Source organism: Aythya marila (genome assembly GCF_965140915.1).
Source record: "Aythya marila genome assembly, chromosome: 8".
Lineage (NCBI taxonomy): Eukaryota > Metazoa > Chordata > Aves > Anseriformes > Anatidae > Aythya > Aythya marila.
In genome coordinates, this window is record NC_139049.1 from 9,533,409 (window position 1) to 9,558,487 (window position 25,079).

The 25,079-nt window shown below is 43.7% G+C and overlaps 1 protein-coding gene across 1 annotated transcript in view; it reads right to left on the reverse strand.

Annotated features, from left to right (window-relative positions):
* TEDC1 (tubulin epsilon and delta complex 1) overlaps positions 1-25,079 on the reverse strand; it is a gene marked incomplete at its 5' end in the record, with an annotated part of 68,545 nt that continues 43,466 nt past the window's right edge. The window contains 3 exons of the mRNA XM_082766388.1: positions 1-1,249; positions 19,747-19,959; positions 24,343-24,429. Of these exons, the coding sequence (XP_082622514.1) occupies positions 890-1,249; positions 19,747-19,959; positions 24,343-24,429 (660 nt within the window). The 3' untranslated portion in view covers positions 1-889. The remainder of the gene's footprint in view (positions 1,250-19,746; positions 19,960-24,342; positions 24,430-25,079) is intronic.

Genomic DNA, 25,079 nt, shown 5'->3' on the forward strand with positions numbered 1-25,079 from the left:
TTTTATACTCATTTATTCCTGAAAGTGTACAACTAGAATATAAAAATATTCCTTGGTGAAAGCAAAACAGAGAAGGGCAGGAAATGCATGCCAAGTGAAAAACATTTGCATATTCCACTGAAAGGAGCCTCCAGAGACAGAGCTCGGAGACTCCTCAAGCTTGGAAGCCTGGGCCATGCTTCTCCTTTACAGAAACTTCCCCAGAGCAGATCCATAACTTACCTCCCCGTGACTCATAACTTGGTGGAATTGGTTTCTAGTTTGTTCTCTTTGAGAACCCAATTACTTGAAGTGCATCACAGCAGCAAATGAAAGCAGTGTGCTGCCTTATTTATTATTATGCATTTGTTTTTCCTTACGGTGACTGCATTATAGCTGCCACAAATATGCAAACCAGATGAATTAAAATAGCTCGCTTTCTCAAACATTTCCAATCTCCGAGACTCGGTACTTCACATGTGCTCCAATACCTGGATTTTTTTTTTGACTAATGAACACTTCTACTTGCTAGAAAATGTTGAATGCAATTAGTACTTCAATCTGCAGCCTCAAAATATGCCGTGTCTGGCAGCTGAGCATTCTGAAAGAGCCCAGTGCTTGGCAGAAGAACTAGAAATCTGAAAGATAAAAGGGAGATTTAAGCACACTCCCACTAAGGCCTGCTGCAGAATTTAATTGGCAAGGTTAGCAATAAAGAGGCTGCAGAGAGAACCACCAAGGTTATGGCACCAGTGCAAGTCACAAAGCAGTAACAAGTTATGATTCCCGGGCTTACAAATTAGAAATCACATTTGGTTCCTCACCTTGCACTCCCCCATACCGAGCTGCACAAATGTGTTCTGATCAAATAAGTCTACTCCTTTGCTCTTCTCAGTCCAGCTTTATCTCTTCAAGGGGAGATACAAATCACTCCGTCCAACCCTTCCGCAATTTCGTCCAGCCTCTGCCTGCACTCCTCCCGCAGCTGCTTCAGCTCTCTCTGCAGGCTGGCCTCTCTCATCTGCAGCTCTCTGATCACCTCTGTAGCACTGACAGCTGGAGCAGGCTCCTTGGATACAGATCTGCTGAAGCCTGTTTTGCTGGCAGAATGCTTGCTTCTATACACCAGCCTGCACAAGCCATGCACTTTATTTTTTTTTGGAGCACAAAGGTTTGAAAGATCCAGCAGTTTCAGTTCCACAGCTTCCTGGATCTTTCTAACAGTAGCAGGAAAGTCCTCTCTCTGTAGATCTTCTGCTCTTGCTTTCACCTGTAGAGAGGGAAAAAAAAAATAAGAGCAAGGTATGTTTCTGTGAAAAACTCACGCCAGGAAACACCACAAAACGTCAAGTTTGGATTGGGATGTACCAAGGAGACGGGAGCCAAGTGTACACCCAAGTGCATGGCAGTGCAATCTGAATTAAGCTAACACACGGTTTCCATCAGGTAGCAGCACCAGAGACCAGAAAGCTGCCTGTGGTAATTTGTTTGCAGCTTCACAGTCCAGCAACCCCTCAGCTGATGAGTAATACCCAAGGGCTCTGCACTCGTCCCTCGCGCTGCCGAGTGGGTGGTTTTGCTTCAGAGCAAAACACACGGAGCAAGAAGGGAGATCTAGCGGAGTGACCTTCATCACCGTCGTGCTTTAAGCCACCGTGTTGTCATAACAGATTAATTGCTTCATGACTAACAGCGTTAATTAAGTTTGCAAATGCTTTCTGTACTTGGCAATGCGAAAAAGTAGGAACGACAACCGTAACCTAGAAATTCCTTCGTTCTCGTTATGGGGCCGCAAGTAGTACGATGAAAACAGGGGAGCAGAGACAAAGCAGTACAGGCTGAGAACAAAATGAACACCAGGCAACACAGTTTCTCTGCAGATAGGCCCAATAAAACAAAGCTTTTCTCGTGACAGAATCACCGTCTGGGTAAAAGCAATTGTATACGCTGGGGTTTCTCCAAAGCATTTGATTTAATGTTCTCTAACAATTTGATTTGAAGAACTTGCAAGATGGTAATTGCCTTGCCAATTTTACAAGTGGATTAAACATGAATTCAGTGACTCATCTCCAAACGTAGCTGTCAGTGGGAACACATCCATAAGGAGAGGTACCCTGCGCTGAGGGCCCTCGGGGAAATGGCTCGTGGTCCAACGGCACGGTGTGTCTCATACCATCTCCAGGTAGTGGTTGGAGTCAAGTTTAACAACACCCAAAGATCACAGGGGGAAATCCTGGGTGGGGAAGGGCAGCCTGGCATGTGGCAGTCCACAGAGGGGCCGTCCTGGTTCCTTCCCCACCCCATAAACATTTCCCGTTTTACCTTGTCACAGCTCTTCCAGTGCACTTCTCCATCAGCCGAACCCACACAGCTGGCAGCAGAACAGAAAGACCACGGGGTCTCAAAGCCTTCTGCTGTGGTAGCGTAGCCAGCTGCCTAAGCAGCTCAGCAGAAAACCAGCAAGTCTTCAGAAAACAAAAAAAACAACACATGGAAACCAAAGAACTCAATGCAGGTCACCCAATGAGACTCAGCCCAGAAAACAAGCCTTGTCAGACCTGAAGAGCTCCAAATATGCCATTTATGCAGAGACATAACTTGTTTGAGATCCTGGAAGTGAAAGAGTAGGTAGTGAGAGACCAGAGTTTGCTGACAAAGGCACAGGAAGATCAAATGGATGAAAATTTGAGTTAGATACTCAGCTTCAGATTACGACGTTGTTTCCTACTGTGAGGATAACGAACCATGAAATGCTCCACTGCAGCTCTGTGGGCAAATCCTTCGGCCAAAGCTCAGTGCTGATGCTACCCCTCCTTCCAGCCTCGCAGCTGCTCTGCAGCCCCTTCCTTCCCTGGCCAGGGGTGAGGATGAACTTCTCCTGGGCGTTTTCAGTCTGCAGATCTGCATTAGGATGTTTGTATCTCACGCGTCAGGGCTCAGACCAGTCCTCTGTAAGGTCAGGGATATTTTGGTATCTCAACCACCAGAAATCACTCAGAGCTGCAATTGCAGCTGAATTCCTCCACTGACACCAACGTAGTGAGGGCTTCGTTCACTTATCCCAAGCCTTTTATCGGAATTATCTTCATCTGTTTGGCAGCCAAGTAATTAATCCTCTCCAGAGTCTTCTGATGTGTTATCCCTCCCTATCCTCAACAAAGATCAAGAAAATCAATCAAGTCAGAAAAGGAGTAGGTTCCTCTGAATTTTTCTTAACATCTTAAAGGCTTTATCAACGCAGAACCATCTGTTAAAGGAGACCTCTGTTGACTGAGGCGTTTGAATAGAGAGCTGTAGCAGAGAGAAGTCTCTCCTTGCCCTTGTTCAAGAGCCAAGGGTCCCTCTTTATCATAATCCCTAAGGAACCCCAGGACACCTCTTGCTGTTGGCAAAACGAATAGCTGCTGACCGATCCTCTAACGACAATCTAGAAGAAACAAAACTGAAAAAATAAATTCAATGTTACCTGGGCTTGCCGCTGCCAATGAATAAATGGCAAGTGAAGTCTGCACAAAGTGGATTTAACACCGGAATCCAGAACGGGGAACATTTCCTCTTACTTACAGAGAACGAAATTACCAAGCAAACAGAGTCCACAAAACGTTATTTATTTTTTTTTGCATTAAACTCAGGCAGAGCACTAGTAGGGCTGTATAAAAGTACTCCTAATGAAACATAGGTTTTCATACCAGCCAAAAATGGAGGATTTTATTACCTATTGTGAAAGCACACAATGGAAGAGCACGCTCCTCTCAGCAGTAAGTGTGCTGAGTTTTAACTCATCATAGGAACAGCTGCGATAGGAATTACTGTAGTGAAGCAGGAGCAGCTGTAAAGACAAGGACAACAACCTAGCTGTAAAGCACTCAGGGAAACAAAAGTATGAGGATGGCACTGCACATGCTGCCTCCTGTAAGCTTCTCTAAGGAGAACCAACGTTTTCTGGGACAGAAAAAATTCTAGATTAATTTGGTAAGAGAAAATTTCAATATAATGGCTATGAAATAAGACAGCAAGTTTTGTAAAGCGCTATTTATATCACAGAAATCTGGAGTTGGGTAACTAGTTCGGTTTATTTTTTGCTCTGCTCTTCCTGGTAAGAGTAAGTTCTGCAACCACATATGTTCACAAATATCCTTGTTGAACAGCTGAAGTCTCTAGAGGTTACCTTCAAGTAATGTTCTTCACTCTTCACATCCTGAAGACTTGTGAAAACACTCAATAACCTCCCTCCTGCATGGTTAATTGATGCTTTTTAACAGCTTGCTATCTCCCATTAGTCAGCACACAATGATTATTCTGTACTGCAAAACAATCTCAGCAGACCACCGCACATTAGGCAAACACACTACAAAAGGTAAGGAGCCTCAGCATTTTGTGCCTGCCCCTCTCTATCCTTTCAGTCTCAATCTAGCAGCTGGAACTTCGACTCCCAATTAGGCTCATGGTGCTGTCTGACAGCTGCTGCGCATCCTCTCCGAATAAATACAACAAGATAATCATCGTTTCCACTGCTACAGGAACCACCTCATCCCAGAGGGACCCTGCATGTTCTGAGAAAAGCCACACCAAACACAGAGGGAATCAGCTGATGGGAAATCCACATCTTCCAATTGGCACACACCCCGCTCTGGAGCGAGTACCGATCCGGTTAGCTCTTCACAACACTTTTGCATGCCTCTAAGTACAACGGAGCAGTTACTTACTTATCATCCTCCTGCTGGTGCCCTCCGACCCTGCCTCACCATGCCAACAACTCTGCTGGGGACAGGAGAGTGGCCACGCTGCCCTGGCTGCTCCTTGATTTCTGGAAGTCTTCCAGAAGGCTACTGCAGGCTTCAAAACATATTAAAAATTAAAAGCTAAAGGAAAAACTACAACAATTTTACAGGAGAAGGCAAAGCACAAGTGGCTTTGTCTTCTCGCAGGGACAGGGCCACAACCAAGGCTGTTTTTCAAAAAAAAAAAAAAAACAACAAAAAACACATACTAAGGCTGAGGTGCAATTGAGGAAAACAGCCAGGCCAAAGCAGAAAAGGGTGAGCCCAACCCACACATTGCCACATCCGCTGGGAAAAGTGAGAAACTAAGAAACAAGGGGCAGGCAGCTCGGTCCCCGCTGCAGCATATTGACTTGTGTGCTGATGCACAGGAGGGACCTCAATCCTGCACGGACACTGTTAGCTCCCCCACCACCACCTTATCTAAAAATTTCTCCTACCTAAGGTAGGTGGCTGGATGAGAAGGACAGCCAGTGGCATCTCAGCTCTTTTCAGCCCCGGGAATCTTCTAGCTTGGAATAAATTTCATAGCGATGGGTTTGGTGAGCACTTCTTGGAAAGGGTAACGTGTCTGACACTTTGCACAAGCTGCTTCCCACTTTCTCCGCATGTTCTGAGGTTTTGAGGCCAGAAGAGTACTACCCAGACTCGCCTTCTCTGGATGGTGTATGCATTTGTCATGGGGACAGTCCCAGCCTCCAGCTGCCCGCTTTGTGGGAGGTCTGCTCTCACCAACTGCTTACGATGAGCAATCCATTCAGCTCATCCCATCTCCCCTCCAATATCAGCCCTTCCAGCCCTTCCTAATTGCTGTGGTTTCCTCAGCTCCCTCGCATTTGCCTGCACCTCGCTGGTAATGAGCTGCCTGGGGTTTTGTGTCTCATTCTGCATGGCGCGGAAAGATCCCCACGAGGCTGCTCTGCCTCCGAGTTTTAACAGCTTGCTAACAAAAAGTGCAATAAAAATGATGCAAAAAAAATTGTTCTTTTTCTGCTAAGCAGCAAGACGGATGGGAACAGACTTGGGGAGAATTTGGCCAAAATGTACAACATCCTAAAAAGATCCTACAAGATCTAGAAAACCACATGTAACATTGTTGAAATCATTTCCAGGAACGACCTAACAATAGTGGCAATCTTCCAAACGCTGGATGTCAATAATTCAGCTTGGAAAAACTTCACGTGGCAACCCAGAAGCCTCAAACAGCAAACACTGTGCCCCACTCAGGTACATGCGTGAAGGAAGCCACCAGAGCTAGGGATGCAGCAACAAAAGGTCCAAACACCTTTTTCAAGGAAGAGAATAAGGGTGAGAGCATGGGAGCACTTCCATTTTCTGAACACGCTGCTTCAAGGAAGCAGCAGCAAACCAAATTGTGGAGCTCCTTTTGAAGTGGCTGATAAGGACTGGAATCATGTCACTATTTTTAAAACACAATCTCTTCAAATCACTCCAAGAGCACTGCAGAAATGGCTATAACAATGCTATTGTTCCCAAAACAAGCTGCACGAGGCTCCAAACAGCACATTTTCTGCCTCCAGTCCTATCTGACTACTCACCTCTCCCACATTTCTCTTATGAATGGAGAAGACCCTATATGCATATGACACAAAACACAAATTATTCTTCCCACTCAACACAAATAACACGAGATGAGATGCCAGTCCTTGCTAGAAAGCACAGTGCAACCTGCTCCTTTGTGCTCGGAGCCACAAGGAACGAACAAAAAAACTCAGATCTTGTCTTTTGGGGTTGGGCAGGGAAAGGAAATTAGGAAATATGAATGGATGAGATATCCACACCATTAAGTCACACTGCCTCTGCTATCGGGGGCGTAATCGCCCAACCCCTTTCATCAACTCATCCAGTTCCTCCGAAAACACCAAACAGCAGCCAACTCGCAGGATATTTATTCCCAAAGGAAACACGCTTCAGAGCTTTACTTTAAAGCTATCATATCCACAACAGGCCCCTGTATTTGAGGAGCTGAAAAGGGTGAAGCAGAATATTACATGCTGTGAATTACTTGGTTAATTAGGGGAAAATAGAAAATATTTTGCAGGAATAGGAAAGGGCTGCCAGGCCAGCTGGTGCACTCACCTGGCTGGCTCTGAGCTGCTCCCCAGGGCATGGCAACATCCCAACACGGCACTGGGAGGCATTCCCCCAGCTACAGGAGCTGCCCTCCGAGCTCTCCATCTCCACGTGTACCGAGCAGACTCAGCCAGCAGGCAAGCATCACTTACAGATACAGATCTATGAGTAAAAAATGAAAGCGGGATAATGATGGAGATACGGGCATCGCTCAGAGACTGCCGTCGGGGATGCTGTGCAGAAATCCTGACAGCCGAGTGCTGGAAAACAGGCAGAGCAAAACAAGGCTGGTTTCGAAGTTTGCAGACTTATCCCTATCAGCCCAGCGGCTGAACCTTGCGAACACTTGTCTTCATAAAGACTAAAATAACACAGCTTATAAACGATCATTATTTATATATACCCTTTGCTCTGTCTCAGGGTTTATTCCACCACCACCTCCTCCAAGAAAAGCCTTGCAGAACTGCTGACAGTCTATCTGGGATACAGGGAGCACAACAGAGAAGGATTTGCAGATTACTTTTAAGAAAGCCCTCTCTGCCTGCATGGAAAAAACAGCACCAAGTGCAAAAGGAAAGAGAACAAAAGGAAGTAATAAGCAAAAGGATCAAAAACATAGCAGGGGAAAGAGCAGAGTCCACTCTAAGCATAGCAGAAGGACCTGTAAGTATTAAATAAAAGAAGAATACAATAAAACCTGTCGCAGGGATCCCAGAATTCCCACCCACCACCTTTCTGTGTGCCTGTACAAGAATGCACTGACTATGGAAATACACTTTCTGCACCTTACTGCACACACAGGAACGGAGAAGTGCTGAAAACACCCACCACTGTCCGTCTGGGGAAGCAGATGCTCAAGCAGAGTTCACCCCAAACTTCGTCAGAGATGAGCAGGAACTGAACAAGCCACGAGCACTGCTCTCCACGTCTGTGTGGCTGTTTTCTGTACAGAACACACAGTCATAACCCAAACACTGTGCATCTCTAAAGGCATAAAAGGGAATCCTTTTTCACACATAAGTGGGGTCAGGGCTTCACATTTCTTTAACAATGAACAAATAAAAAAAAAATTGACTAGCCTAACTGTTTTGTTAAGTCATACTTCAGTGTATGATAAATGCTTTCCTTCCATAGCAGGGGGAGACAGGACACGCCACGACACAGCCCTGTGAAATTCAAACACTTGCTGAGCAGCATCTTCCAAAAAAAAAAATCAGACCCCCAGTGTTCAGAAAAGTATCTAAAGGCACTTGCTGCTTATACAGAAAGCCACGAATAAAGTAACAGCAAGTCTCTGCAATCAGCTCTTCTGGAAGCACTACAACACTGAGGTATTTTTTAGAGTAAAACACCTGCTTCCTTATTCTAATTTCCAATTCATGTCCTCTAATAACTTGCCCAAATGTCATTTCAAGCCGCTATGAAAGCTATAGAGTTAGCACTGCAGCTCTGTAAACTTGTCTCATTGAATGAAGCTTCTTTGCTAGAAGCTTTCAAGGTTTTTAATTTTCTGCAGCAGTTTCTGCAACCTGAGAGAGTAACCAGTTAAAAACCCTGGAAACCATCATTTCCTATTTTAACAGCTGAACATTTCCTACAATGTCCTGCCTAAATGAGGTTTCTTTCTTCTTGTGTGATCCTTGATTGTACACAGAGAGATTTGATGTTCGTCTGAAATAGCCCATTTAATAGCAACACACACATGCATTTAGAGATTTAAAGCCAAAATGAACTGCTTAAGTAGTCTAACCTTCTGCACAGCACAGGCTGCAGTATTTCACCTAGTAATTTCTACATTTTGGTAAGCTACAGGGTCTCTTCTAGAAACAAACTTTTTTTTTTTTTTTTAAACACAAGCTCCAGTTGATCAAAACCCTACCCTATTGCAATGTTATTTCAGCAGTAAGATGTATTTATGGTTTAAAATGTCCATCTTTTTGCTAAGTTCTGCCTCAGCCACTGCGTCTTGTTATGCCATTTTCCACCTAAAAAAAGACTTCTACTTTCCAAGCGCCACTTCTGTCTAGGAACTTACACAACATGGTCCAGCAATACCTTCGCCTTGGTTCAGTTACACTTCTCTAACCTCTCACCTAGAAGCACCAACTATCATTTTCTAATTGTGATGGTGGTGTAAGTGGGACCATCAGGCTTCGTTAAGCCCTGAATTGTGATCCGTACCTTATTCATCAGTAGCAGATAGTAAAAGTTACCAATAATCTATATGATAGATAATAATCTATCAATAATCTTTTCCATGACCCCACTACCTTCTGTTTCACGAGCCACAAAACATAGTCTGCATATATCCAATACCTGAAACAGTAAGCAGATCAAACTGGTTCAAGGTACATACGTGGGTATTTCTTACTGAAAACTCAAAGCTCTGGCTTATCAAATAGCTAATAGCTGCAGCAAAATTTCACTTTAGTATAATTACTGACTTTTAACAGTCAAATTCAGCGAGAGGAAAAACCTTAGGCCTTTGGAGTTGATGAAGAATAAACTGATATGAAAGTAATATTAATGGGTGCATTATTTCTACTATAAACTCTGAAGACATTTCTGAAGGGTTGTAAAGCTGAGCTACAGCAACTGACAGAATATGTAATTATACAAGCAGCTGCATTCCAAATTTTGCCCAGATTTGCAATTTCCTGCAATTAGAGAGGAATGTATACATCTCCATCTTATGCATTTTAAGCAAGACACTCACTATTCAAATGTTAGCTGCCAGGCACACCTATTGTCATTTCAAACCAAAACGACAGGGAAGCCACGGAGAGGCAATACACCTACTTTATCTAGCAAGAGAAGGCCAGCTTTTAACCGGAGGAGGAGTTCTCCGAGGAGAAACTAAAAATATAATGCTAATATCAGAAACGCACAGAGCTGCAACCAACGAGAACAGCTACAGCAGCCTGGCCAGGCACCGCTGCTGTGTGGGATCCACGCTGTTCTCCAGTGGAAAGCTTGAGGACAGTGAGGAAGCACAGTAAAAAATATTTAAGAGCTCATTAGAGCACCAGAGAGAGATCATTTGGTGCAGAGGAGTAACCTGACCTCGCAGGGATGCACACCTCACTTCTGTCATCGTTTTTGTCTTTCTCCCCCAAAACAGACTATCAAGTCGGTCTGCATTTGGCATCATGTATTAAAATACCACATTGATAGGAGTCAGGAAAATCAGTCAAGCTTAAGATGAAGGAAAAGGATAAAGGATTAAGAAAACAGGAAAGGAACGGCAGTAAGATTTTCCATTGTCTTTACCAGAAAATGCAAAGTAAACCTGCAAATACCAGTGCGAAACACAAAAGTGCAGGACTGATAAGAACACTGCCTGTTTGCTGAGCCCATGAATATCTATCGCACAGGAAGAGGGAAAGGGAAATTAATCCTCTTAGGCCCAAAAGCAACCAAACTCTGTGGCTGCTGTGAACTGTGCCCAAGGACTGCGGGGGCTGCAGTGGGGTGGGATTGTTAAAGGACACACCAGAGGCGAGCAGAAAGGGAGCTACTGCTGAAAACCTCCAGATACACACCTCTCACCACAGCACCACAAAGAAGTTTCCTGCCTTGCAGATATTTTCTGAAATCTCTGTTCCTTGGTTTTAGCATGAGCTGTTTGCATTCCCAGCGTTTAGCTTTTGAGGAGTATTGAACTCAAAAAAGAAAAAAAAACAGATGGGGATCAAAAACGTAATGTGATTATTTGGAGCGACACTGTTGGCAGAACCAGCCAGGAACAAATCCCAAAACAGTAGCTGGACTTCAGAGAAATCAGCAATCTCTGCATCACCTCTGCGCTGCTAAAAAGATCCCAGCATGAAAAGAGGAGACAAAGCATGGACACAAACACGTAACAAGACTGCCAAAATCACCGTACTCTAGAGCCAGAGAGCATCTAAACCTCTTCAGCTACTTCTCGAGATGGTGTGTAAGCCCACCAGAAGGCAGGCATCCCACCATCCACTACAGACCCACTGCTCTTGGGAAGGTGGCAGAGCTACAGGCAGGAGCATCAAACTTGCACGTTCTTTACCAGTGATTACGGGGAGATGCAGTTCAGACTTGTGAAAATCTCATACGGCACATCCTAAAATGCAAGGGGGACGAGAGATAAATGCAAAGGGAACAAGAGATAGACACCTATTTCATTCTACTAACTACAATAATAAAAAAAAATACAGTCTAACAGACCAGCCTTTTATAATGAATGAGTCTTTCATAATGCATTTCTTTTTAATTAGTTTCATCTTTACACGTTAAATCTTTGCATTCATCTAAAGAACCACCCAAATTAATGCTGTAACATGCACATCCTGAAAATACTCGAAAAGCACAGAACATCAGCTTTGGTCTGCTAGATTAGATTTAGGCACTCGCAAGAAGACTGCGGTGCTACTTTGAAAAAGACACTGACAACGACAAATTACTAAAGAAGGCGGCAGACAAGTATTGCTTCACGTAATAAATTGCTCACTTATTTTTCAATTTGTTCTTCCAAATTTTTATCTTGGGCAGCAGAGACAAACAGTGACGCTGTGAGATACCATCTCAGATCTAAGCGACACGGAGGGCCCCACTTTGCTGTAAGCACAGCTCTATCACTCTGAGCAACGTGGAAGTGGGCACTTCAGAAACCAAAGTGCTGCTTGTGGCTGGCACTTCTCTATATTATCCCGCTCTGGGACGCGAAGCTGAAAAGTCAAGCAATGCAGCACCTGTATACACAGCCCAAAAGAGGAATGTTTATACAAACCACTCCTCAAATAGACCGATGAGAGTAAGGTATTGTTACCTAGTAATTCAGATTTTTGGAAAATGGTCTTTCTTATGGAAAAAAACTACATGGAAAATCAAAAAATAAGCAGTTTCTTCAAACCAGTAAAATTCCAGTTAGTTCAAACCAGTTCAATTTCAGTTTCCTTGCCACCTTGGAGTGCTTTGAGTGACCACTGCAGAACATCCAACAGCACCCAGCCCAGTGGCTCTCTCCCTGCTTTTTAGGGAACCAGGAGCTGTGCATCCATCAAAGGTCACTGCAGCAACCCAGCCCAAACACAGCCATGGCATGAGACAAATGAACAGTAACCCTCAGGTAGAGATTTGTCAAAATAAAACATTTTCAGAGTTTCAACGAAAAAGCAGATGTTTTTGAAAACCACTACTCGAAAAATTTAACCAGCCAAAGCAGTTTCTCTGACAGCTTTGGTGGTGAATTAGCAGCTGTAGTGGATGTGAGGCTGCTTGAACGGCCATCGTGGCTCTGGCAGAAGTTAAAGGCTGAGCCCCGCAGCGAGCCTGCAAAGGGAAAAATCCCACAGCTCTCATTTTGGAGAGAGACGATAAGATGAAGAGTTAAAAGTTGTGAGTTGTGAGCTCAGCAGTGTACTGTTGCCTTATTTAGATGCATTTCTGTCCGGGAAGAAGAGATCTGACAATATTAAATTACAGATTTACTTTTATGTCAGTTCTTCTACAAGCACAAGGGACAAAGAATCTGAAATGAGTTGGATATTTTTTTCTCTTATGATCAAGCACCCTCGACTTCAGGGCAGACAGCTGAGAGGAAAAGGCCAAGGTTTTAAGCAAACGGAAAACTTTGGAGTTAAAGCTTTGAATGCACGAATACAAGCAGTCTCTTTCCCAAAAGCACCAAGCTCCTATCAGCTCACCCCAAAACCAAGCACTACTGTGGAGTATGCAAAATGCTTGCAGCTCCTGCTGGCAGAGGAAGAACTCATCCCAACAGGCAGCCCTGTGCTGTAAAAACCAAGCCAGATACCCTCCAGAAGTTACTGCCCCAAAAAATACACTTGCAAAGGTTCAGTAAAGCTCTCTAATAGTGTTTCAGGTAGAACTGCTCTAAAAGACAGCAGCCAGCTGTGGTGTCTAACACAGTCTCTGCCTGCCAGGAACATCCCGGTGATGCTGGCCTTGTGGAAGAAGATGGATGTCCCAGGGGCTCACCACTTGCAGGACAGCCTTGGCTCCAGAAATCCAGCAGCTCTGTGGTCACAGGTGCCTCAAATTCCCACCCACCAGCCTCCAAGCTTTTTTGGCCATGTTTTATGTATGCCTTTAACTGTGAAAACATAAGTATACACTTATTTCCCTAAAAATGCACTAAAACATTTACAGTGGCTACAAAACGTGTTTTCTCATTGGATTTTTTTTTTTTTTTTTTTTTTTTTACAGTTTATTGTTAAATAAGGCTCATCTAAAATTTATTGGAGTATAATTCTTCAGCTGCATTTACTACATGTTTCATTGCCTTGGTCAGTATCCAATATCTTGGTAAATAATGCAAGTAAAATATTAACACTGGTTATCGATTATGCCCTAACCGATCCCGTCACCTGAGCAAACATTCTGCATTTTGGCAACGAAAGGAAAAACTGCATCTTTCGGGAAGCAAGAAAAAATAATATTCCACCCACACTTAGTTCAAACCCCGGAGTTCTGCGCACAAAACAGGAGACAGCACTCTAGTTTTTAATGTTTCTCTCTTCCCTATGGAGCTGGAGTCTTTCAGAATACATAAGCCCCATGAAAAATGTCAGGCTGGATAATTTATTTTCAGTTAGAGAGTTTTTGTGTGTGTTTGAAATCAGTTTGCTGATTTAGCAACTGGTAGATAGAGTCTCTCTCACAGTTCAGCACTCATTCAGCAATCTGCAGAGCAAGTTACATCTGCAAACAAAGAGTATTTATCTTTTTCATCTGTTTGTATGCTGCAAGCTGAGCATTGACTATTCAAGTCCGACCAACCTGCTGAAGTCCTCAGAAGAGAGCAAGATTCTTTCAAAAACCTCCCAGCTCTGCTCATCTGCAGTAACTTTCCACGTGCTTTTACACGCTAGACTTAAGCCGGGCTAACGAGGGGCTGCAGGTCTAATGCAAACATTAGATCTGGCTGTTAAGAGGAGGAATGATGCACAGAGATGGCTTCATTCCTCCCTCCAACACAGGGATGAGCACACTGCCCTCCAGGAGCAATCGCCTGAGTCTTCACTACAGCCTCCATGGGCACTTACCAAAAGCAAGCAGTCTCTCCCAGTGTGAATACTGATAAAAAGCTGACAAATAAACCAGCACAGCAACAAAAAAGCGAAGGCAGACATGAACATCTTACTTCCTACTGCTTACAGCAGGTCGACGCTTTCTAATAACCTAAATCTGCTAATACCGTGGCAGTTCCATCAGCAGCAAATGTAATCCTACATTTAACTGGATACAAACTACACATAAAAGCCATTAGCCTTGTCCCTCCTTGCCATCCTCCTGTCCACATCCTCCACTGCTCCCTCTGATGATCTCCCTGGGTTGCCTCCCCCTACCCGGGCATCTGGGCCCAGCCAACCATGCACTTCCAAAAGCTGCTCTTGTGGCCCTGCTAGTTCTTCAATTTCTTTTTGCATGAAAAGCTCCACTGACAGCTGATCGGTGCTCCAGATGGAGGTTTTCAAATACAAAGTAGAACACAGAAATAGTGGGACCAGGGCAGGGAGCATGCGGACTGCAGAAACATGCTGATGCTCCGAACCGTTCCCCACCACTCCTTCCCCTCCCACACCCCAGACCGCCTGGATAACTACTAACTGCTCGCTGCACTAATATCTTCATATTAACACGGAGCCTGGAGAACTAGAACAAACAGTAGAAAATGAAACGCGAACAATTTGCTTTATAAAAAAGTTTGTGTAGGCAGCTCAAATCCCACTGCTGCCCCTGGGCACAGTCACACAGGGCAGAAAGTGGTATTGCGTATTTCCCTCGCCCCCAGCACACATGCTTTGATTTTCACACAGGTTAGCAGTCCGACCAGGCAGCAGCTGCTCGGGGACCCACAGCTCCTCCCGTGACATCTCTGCTCTCCGTGGGCCAAGCAAACCAGCACGGGCACCGCTGTTTCTGGAGAGGACTCAGATGCAGAGGGAGCACGTTCCAGCTGAGGTTAATGGCTCAAATTCTTTCCCAGCCATGCTTCACAGATGTACACATGAGCAAGTGCCATCCCATCGTATCACCAGCTGAAAGGAGTCTGGCTTGTTTTTAAACCCGAGAGAACACAGATCCCACGTTACCATGTCCCAAGCTTCAACAGAAGCTCAGTAGCAGGTGAGCATTTACGTGATTAAAACTGAAGAGATCGTCATTTGGGGTCAAATAACCTGCGTCCCAGCTGATGGATGCTGGATGTTTAACACAGCCTGAAATCAAGCTCTCCCTCAAAGAGAAGAATAGATATTAATATTTAGAAAGGGAAAAAAAACAACCAACTAAAAGATCTGTTTTGAAATTAGGAGGAGATTTCATCTTTCGAAATGAGGAATTTCATATTTCATTTAAGTTTGTTTCCAAGCAGAGAAACCTTTTTAAAGCTTAACCATTTCACTCAACTTTTTGATCTTCTACCAATCACCGTCACATCACTGAAGAAAAACTGATTGCTTACCTAGGACTGAATGGAAAGGAACAGAGATAAGAACAAGAAAGCCCCATATTCAGATCACACCTCTGCTGGTACAGGTATGTCATATGCCTCTTCTCCTCCAAGATACCAAACACATTACTGCCTGCAGATGGATATCAGTTAAAATGTCATATTAATCAGAGTTTCACAAATCACCCAAATCCCACAGCAACATTCAGTTATCTTCAATGTCACTGAAAGGGGAAATGGTTTCAGGGTCATTCCAAGCACATAACCAAAAAAAAAAAAAAAGCTGCGGGCAGGGAGAAAAACAAAGCCTTCCTAGGGAAAATAGCCTATTTAATTTTTAAAAGATTAAAGATTGATAGCTTCCACTACTAGAATCACAGTGTACAAAATATCAATCTTGCAAGAAATAGATACATTGCCCTGATACCATATCCTGAATAACAAACAGTTATGCTTAGTGCTGCAAGCCACGCATCGTGGCATAACGTTGACGTTATCACACCTGAAATACCTCTACCTAGTCCTAAATCAATCAATCAATCACAGGTTCAGGTTTCAAGCCTAATCCAGTCTTAGAGCAGGTCCAACTCCTCTCCATCCATCCCTAATCCCTAACAGGTGTTTGTGTAGCCTGGTTTGTATAGGGCTTACGGATGGACACCACACCAGGAGGTGGTACTCGCCAGGTAACATCCTCTAATGTTTCTCTGCCTTGGGCACTGGGAATTTTTTCCCCAGCATGTAATGAGAACGCATTGTAATTTAAGCATGTTCTTGTCCCATTCGCAGAGGGCATGGAAAAAGAAAAAAACAACTTTTTTCTCCATAGAAACTTCATATTTTGATACTGATTCATATCTCACCTTGGTCTTCCCATCTTTAACATCAAGACCCTCAAAAACCTGTGTGTTCCACACTTAAGACAATCGTCACTTTTCTCGTTTGGACTCTCCCCACTTGGTCTTCCCTGAAAAACTGGATATAAAGTAAGAACAACTGTACCTTGTTTCACCAAAGCTCTTTCTAACCCAGCACCCTGTCTCCAACAGTGTTGAACAGCAACTAGCTAGGGGAGAAGTTTAGGACTAGACAAATACATGTATATAACAATACTGGAAGACACAACTTCCTAAAATCTAATGGTCTGTAGCTGACATACTTCCCTGCCTAGAGAACATTTTTCATATTTATCACTAACGATGAATTTTTTCCTTGGTGAATTTATCCAGTCGTTCCCTTTTGGTTCACTCATGAGAACAGAGGGGCAGCAGAAGAACAGCACAATTGTTTCCACCTGCTCTGATGCCATACACCCCTGTTCTCTGCCTCCCCTTCCAGTGCAAGGAGCCCTAACCTAGCCAAATGTTCCTTGCACAGAAACCCTTTCACACGTGGTCATCACCCCTCCCCATCCCTGGGCCTTTTCGGTTCAACCACACCTCTCTTTCAGCTCAGACAGCAGCCAGAACTGCACGCAGCGTTGCGGGAACAGATTGAATATTTTAAGTTCCTCTTTCTGCTGCTTTCTTTACGATTCTTAGGATTCAATTTGCTATTTTCACCACTGACATTTCCGCAGAACTATCGTTATAACCCCAAGAGCTCATTCACATGCCACGACAGCCAGATCACATAAACACACATATAAAAATTACGATTCCCCCTTTAGATGCATTTTTGTCACATTTATCTCCCATCCGATTTTTATCTGACATTTTACCGCTTCATTACTCGCTACCACGAGGGCCCTTGGCGATCCTTCCCTGTCGTCCTTCATGTGTGCTCCCAGTGATTTAGCCTCATCTCCCAGCTCGAGCATCTCGCTCGTCACCTCCTTTCCCAGACCACACACACGGAGCAGCACGGGCTCACAAGGTCCCGCTGGAAACTGCCTCTGCAGGCTGATCAGACGCCTCCTCTCTGCTGGCTGCTCAAAGGTAAAGAGGAAAGGCATTCACAGGAGCAGTTTATTCTTGCTGAGAATCTGAGTTTATCAAATGTCATTTGAAAATGCAGTAAACGACATCAATCCAGCCTCCTTTGCCCACGTGCTCACTGGTCCCTCCAAGAGCTCCAACAGCTTTTAGATTCACGATTCCTCTCCTCAGAAACCGTGCTGGCTGTTCCCCAGAACATCACATTTAATCACATGCCCTCAATTCTGCTCTTCAGAGCAGTTTCCACTCAATTGCCTGGCACAGACACCCGGTGTACCAGTAACAACAGACGTAATTACCCTGTAGATTATCACGGTTTTCGTGAAGTCAAACGCAGTGGGCACAACAGCTATAATAAACTGTACTGTCCCTCATATGGGCACGATTGTGAGAAACAAGGTAATTTCCAGATGCCTCGATGTTGCAAGATAGAAAGAGAGAGATAATGACTGCTTTAACAACTGCAATAGCTTCTGTTAGACTGAAAAAAGAACACCAAAGGTAAGATTTGATAAGCTTATTTCTCCAGGGAGGAGACTGAAGGGGGCACAATTGATAGAGGAGCCTGCATTCAGCGAGCATCCTGACTGCAGGGGGAGAAAGGACAGAAAGCAACACATAAGCAGCTTCATCGATAGGAGGAAGGGCTGATATGAGGAGGATTGATAGAGGGCTGTCTGACCTCCAGGCTTTCCAAAATGCTGCCACGTAGCATTACGAAACGATTCTGTTCCAGGGGATGTAGAAGCAGAAGCACCTGTGATAAACCATCCCCTTAACAACCTAGCAAGATACACCCCGTTTGGTTCCCACAGTTCTATACTCGAATGACACTCACTGAATCTCAGGAATGCTGGAACGTGACTGGCCAAATCCAGTCAAAGCATCACAGTACAATGGAGAATTCATCAGCTAACCTTTTTGGACTTCATTTCCCAATCTGAACATAAAAAGTTTGTGTGATTTTTACTAATATTTAACAGGACGTGTATTGTTATATATAACAGGAGTCAGAGCATATCTTGCTTTGGAAATCAGATATTGGAAACTTTGCCTTTAGAATTCAAAGTCTGAGACATCCTGCAACATTCATCTCCACTTTGCCACACAAACAACTAAATGGGACCACACCAGGAACCTGCCTGGGTCCAGTACCCCATCACTGACAGTGACTGACAGTAACTGCCTAGAGATGACTACAAGACCAAAGCAAGTATATGTAGGTACTTCAGAATATTCTCCAGCCTGCAATGATCTGTATTCTGCAGCTCCCTAAGCTTATAATTCACATTTGTATATTTGATAGGTTTTGATGGATTTCTTCTTTCAAGAACGTGTCCAACAGATTTTGAACCCATGTACGCTGCTTGCATCCCCAGTGCCCTGTGGGAAGAATTCCTCACACCAAGTGAAGCAGCAGTTTCTTTTATTCATCTCTATCCAACTGATCCCATTTACTTCCCTCTTACAGGGGAAGAGAGATCAGCTCTTCTCCATGCACTTTTCCCTCGCAAGACCCTGACCCTTCCTGAGCAAACACCTCCTGATCTGACACAACCTGCTACTTTTCATTGCCAGCTGATCTGTAACCCCATCTACCTATGCTTCAATCAAAAATTAAAAAAAAAAAAAAACAACGCTTGAGTTAATACAGATAAAAAACAATGACAGTTTTGTTACTGTTCTACATGACCCAACTGTTCCTTTTGCTTCTTTTCCATCCACTGGTTTCATGGATTCCCTAGCATCCTTCTTTCCTGTTTATGCCTAAAAAATATTATTAGCTTCTATGCTTGCATCTCCATCAGATCTTCTCATCATGCCAGCTTGTTAATATTCAGATTCACCTTCTATATCTACATTAACTGGTGCTTCCCAGTGCCCCCTACCCCAGCCCTCTGCCAGCAAATACCACGTACACTTCCTTCGTATCACCTGCTTTCCTCCGCAGCAAGCCTCCCACAGCCAGTCTGTTCTTGCACCAAATCTTGTACTCAGTTCCTTCTCTCACTTCACAGGTTTCAAACCCTTCTTATTCCTTCCCCCATCAGACATTTCAAAGACTACTAGCGCAGTGAAAGATGACAAGCTCTGGCCTCTCCCATCCTCCTTTCCCTCTGAACACCTACCTCTTAATTTTCTCACTCTAACCATTACTGACGCTTTCAACTTCTGCCTCTGTCCCCTCCAGGGGCTGCCACAACTTCCTCCTCTTCTCTTCTCCCTCTGTCCTCTGTAACCTCTATCCTTTGATGCCATCCCTTCCAAATGCAAGAACGCTTACTTTGTTTCAGCACACTGCCTCTCTGGGACGGATGCCTACTTTGTGTTTGAAAGAGCACCTGGCATGCTGTGGGCATAAACAGACAACTTACTGTAGATCTGCAGCAAGGCTGACACAGAGCAGCAACAGGGAGGCTGCCCTGGGATGGGCTGCAGCAAGACAGCTGATAAAAACAGGATCTGAAAAGTCATTAACGATCACAAATACCACCTGAAACCTTACCTTCTCCTCCCATGCCGACCTTCGGTGAGTTACAAGCTCGTGTAGCTGGTCGCGGAGAGCCATCAGATCTCTGGATAATTTGTTGATTTGCCCAGTCAGGCTGTCAGCCCAGGGGCAGCACGAGGTCACCTTTGGCAGGCTGCTTTTCTCTACTTGAGTATCCTGTGGCTTGCACATATTTCCCTCTTCAGCCATATTATCTAACACAGTTTCCTAAAGGAAAAACAATAAAAGTTACTTTTCAGCAGGAGCTAAAATGCTTCCCCCCCCCCCTTCCCAGTAATCCACAGCTAGGAATTTACTGCTGCCATCTCAGGATATGGTTGCTCCACAATTTCACAGCTATTTTAAGAGAACCTCCTTAGTTCAATCTAATGTACTTGTAAGTTAACAGAAAACTTATGTTGCTAACCCGGCTTATTTTAGAAAGCACTGCATGCTGTGAGCTACTCTCCACTGCTATTACTAAGGCATGAAGTAACACTTCGGGAACAGAGATCATCAATACTGCAGTAGTTCCAGATACACCCTTTCCTCTCAAACTCTGACGATGGATGCATTTCTGTAAGAAAGCAATGACCAGGACAGAGGGAAGTGCTCACACTGCTCAGGACAGTGCCACTGGCTACGTGGCACAGTAAGCTGCAGCACCCACAGGCCCACCAGTGTCCGTGTACAGCTCCAAGCCAAGGAACCCCAAGAGATCTCTGCTCCAGGCTGTCTTCAGAAATGGCAACCCTTATTTGAAATACTCAGAAAAAAATTATTAAGTTCAGAGTCCTTGAAATACATGCACCTGCACAATGTAGCACACAAATTAGAATGCAGTCCTCAAGCCATGACGGGATAACTAAAGGACCAAGCCTCATCACTCAGAATTAAACACTTATTTCCATTTTGTTACCAAGACAACATCAAGTAGGAGAGGTCATAATCTCTTTTAAGGACATTATTAGCATTCAAAATTATCTTTCAAAAGTGGAGAAGTGACCTAAAAACAGTAAGAGGAAATTCAGCAGTTGAGCAGCATGGTCAACATGCGAGCAAGGGAAAAACAAATGCATAATTACTGACTCAGCAGCAACACTGCTGAAAGAGATGTCAAAAATCAGACAGAAGTCACTAACGTAATTCTGATAAAGCCAAGTACCATTTCAGAGAGTATAATCATGAGCCTTTGTGATAGAAGAGCTGACCGCAATACTGATGTACAGGTGACATGCCTGGAGTTAAGCACAGACAAATGGGACAGAAAAACCCATGTGGGAGCAGCAACCACCACCCAAATTTGAAGGAATGGCCCACAAAGAAACGTTATGAAAACCAACTTTTAGCCTACAAACTAACAGTCTTCTCTGTATATAACATTGTTGTAAAGAGGATGGAACTTTTCTCTGCAGGCAGATTCAAAACTTTGGCTTAATCCATAGCCAGGGGGTTTGGGGCTGATATGAGAAAACTCTGCAATACAGCTAAGAATGGCAAAAGACACCCTGCAAAACCTCCTTTCTAAGAGAGCATCAGCACTGCAAATTGTCCCCAGCTGGACTGGAGGAGCAGCCTGTGATAACATGTCTGGACACTGACAGCCTTAACAAAGTGCACAGCAATAACACTAAACTTTTTTTCCTCCTCTCTTTAATTTGAAATTCATTTAATGACAGAATTTTAAAGTAAAACTACTGCAGTCGCTCCAGTTGCTGTAGTGAAGCCATACTCTGCCCTAAGACAACTGTTTTGTCTTGTTTTAAATGTTACATTTAAGAGCCACCATACTCGCCCTTTTAAGTCAGGGTGCTGTGCCACAGCCCATCAGTGGAAGCAGCAGCTGAAGGCTCCCCACACAAAGTCACGGGGTGGTAATGAAGTCCCTTGCTGCCTTCATGGAGTCTGTTTCATCTCCTTCTGCCTGACTCTTTGCATCCAGCGGAGGACATGCGACTGCACAGAAGAGAACGGATAGCAGAACAGCAAAAAATATGAAGAAAGAAAATGCAGAAAACAGGGGAAAGCTGGAGGGAAGGTCATCAGGACAGCAATGGAGAGCAGAGCCATACCCTAATTCAGGGACAAGCTAAGCATGATGCAGAGCCACACATCCCCAAGTGCATTCAAAGTCGTCTTTTTTACACACATTTACACCAGAAAACAGCAAACTGAAATATAATTGAAGCTTTCAGAAAATTTCATTAATGGGGACTGATCATGAATTCTTGGTGGCTGAAATTATTTATGATCTCCCGAGGCTGACTGCAGTGCATTAACTTAAAAGCAAATTGGTCCACTTCCTAAAATGAGGAGGTAAGGAAGGGGCTGTGCTTTCAAGCAGCAGGAACCTTCATGATCTCATACTTCATGCTGAGCATAGCAGCAGGTACACTTGAGGTTAAAAACGAAAACCCAGTCCTCCCTTTTCTATTTTACCTCTAATTTTCTTGAGTTCTCCATTTCTGCTCCGCATCTGAAGTTAAAACCCTTACGTTCCCCAAAAAAGAATTAAAATCTTTCTTTTCTGGTATGTAAAAAACTGGTTCTATGTGTTTTGGTAACAACTAAAAGCAACTAATTTCAGACTTTAAAGTTAGTGAGAAAATATCATTAACAGCAGGCTTCAGATAACTGGCTAGCATCTATATTTAGCAGTAATGTCTGGTTTATCAAATCCGAAAAGTTGTGATGTTTCTTTTTTTAAATAATAATGTTTATTTCATCTGACAACCCAGAACTAAGACAGTATGGAAGAAAAATTCTCTTGACAGCTTGCTGCACTTGTTTAAAAAAAGAGAACCAAGCATGAAAAGATGTGGAGATACTAAATAGTTGTTTTCCTACAGACCCGTGCAACTTTAGCTGCTGAATCAGGCAAAGATAAGTCTGAGAGACATACCAATTTCAGAGCAATAGCTGGTAGATCCCTATTAAGGCTTGGGAGCCAAGCCAGGCATTAAGCCAGGCACTTTCCATTTGCAAATACTGAAGGATGCATTAATAGTTTGTGGGCAGATCTTTCTGAACTCATTTGAAATTACCAATTCCCTACCACATGCCAGAGTTCATCCACACCCAGGCAGAGAGAGGCTGGGTTTCCCCAAATTGTAAAGGCACAGAAAAGTCAAGGCACAGGGTAAAGGGAATGGAAACAGTCTTCCTAAAAATAACTGCAAATAAGCTTGTAATTTCATGTCCAGTGAACGCTTTATATAAAGATAAAGAGTAAGGAATGTGACCAATGCATCTAGATTCAGACATCCTCATACAGGGAAGGCTGCAGAGCAGACAATGCCCATCAGTAGGAAAAGGTTCAGTCATCAGAGTAAGGAAGCTGTATCAGGAACCTGCTACACACCTTCCCCACAGCCACCAGGAAGACCTGGCAATAATTCTGCAAGAATCATCTCCTCCATCAGACCAGCAATATAATGTACGGATAAAATGGAAAGAGAAAATTACTGTATCCTCAAAGAGCGTCTCATTCCCATACATCATATGGGGAACACAACCATCACCAACAAAAAACACAACTTAGCCATCCAGCCTGTTGAATGTTTTGTTCAACCTAAACTTCAACTCTTACTTAATAGATGTGCTGGTCAGGTTTCCTGCAAGTATTTATTTAGGACTTAACTCAAGCAGCTGAGTTACCAACAACTGCAGTACTTCCCACACCGTTCAACATGTCAGAGGCAAAGATTTTGGTGAGTACACTGAAATGCCATAGTGCTTGCACCTACTGTTTGACTGCATGTCTTTGGGGACAGGTTTATTCTAGTGCTGATGCTTTCCAAACAGCTATAAGATGGTAGATGAGTAAGTCAAAAACCATCACGTAACTAATGGCAGTTCGATTGGCTCTACACTGGAAGAATTCTTCAAGACAGGTCAGATAACGTTACACTCCTCTGCCTGGCTTTTAGTGTAGAACAACGCATGTGGGCAATTAATAGTCAGCTCACTGATTCTCAGGATTTTGTAAACTCATACCACTAATGCAGTGCTCTGAAGAATTATTTTCAGCAACTGTAAATGGCCAAAAGTTGTAGAGAGAAGTGAGATGGATGCTACCGTTTACACTCACTTGAGAAATCGTAAGATGCACAGAGAAAGGCTTATTGATTTTCTTATGATCATTCAACACAGTTCAAGGGGAAATTGGCAATTTCAACACACTATTTGGCTGGGAAAAAATGAAGTTGTTTTCAATATCAGTTGCTTGCAAATTTAGTTGTTCTGAAGTCTGCAATAAAGCTTAGAGTCCCTCTTCTGAAAACCCATTTAATTTTAATAAAATGTACGAATGCTGTGTTTAAAAACATTAAAGAGATGAAGATCAAGCATTTTCATCTGTATTAACTTTCTGAAATTTTGCTACTCTGCCCTATATTTTCTCAGCTTAGCTGGGTGATTCTTTCTGAAGAAAACTGCGGGATGAAGGACTAAGAAACCATTCCTTACTTTACCAAGGCCTTTTTTCCTTTTTCTCAACTGCTGCTGAACAGTTGTTTTGCAGCGTTTTTGTTAAAAGGAGCCTTTGGAAGTGGTCAGCTCTTTGTTAGATTTGAGAAAGCTGCACCCTTTAAAATTCATTTGAGTCATTACCATCCACTGCCAATAAACCGGTTCCAGTTGCTTCCACTCCAGAAAGGCTTCTAGTTGCATGGTTTCCAGCTCCAGAAGTTGTACCAGCTAGAGGAAGAGAGACAAAGGAAAGAAAATCAGGTAACATTACTCACTTCTGAGCTAAATGAAATGGGCATTTGGTCTGAATTACAAAAAGAGAACTCCATGAGAAGTGTCAATGGTACATGATACATGTTTTTCATACGACTACTGTAAAACCAGCTGCACAGACATGATTGAAAACCTGAAGACACCTCCCACAACATAACCAATTTATTCCTCACTCCAAATGTACAAATGTCATCAGCTTCTACACAAGTGAATGTGAATTTCCATATTATTTTGAAGTATTAAGGAGTCAGAATTCTGATATATTAACACCTAGACACATGCCCATTTTAAAATCCTCCCAGAATCTCCCATAATCAAATCTCATGGGTTGGAAGGGACCTCAAGAGGTCATTGGGTCCAAACACCCTACCAAAGCAAGATGCCCAAGTAGGCCTCCAGACAGGCCTTGAACCTCTCCAGAGAAGGAGACTCCACCAGCTCCCTGAGCAGCCTGTCCCAGTGCTCCATCACCCTCACCGTGAAGAAGTTCTTTCACATGTTGGTGCGGAACTTCTTGTGATCCATTTTTTGACCATTGCCCCTTGTCCTGTCCCCACAAACCACTGAAAAGAGGTTGGCCAAATCCCACTGTCTCCCACACTTAG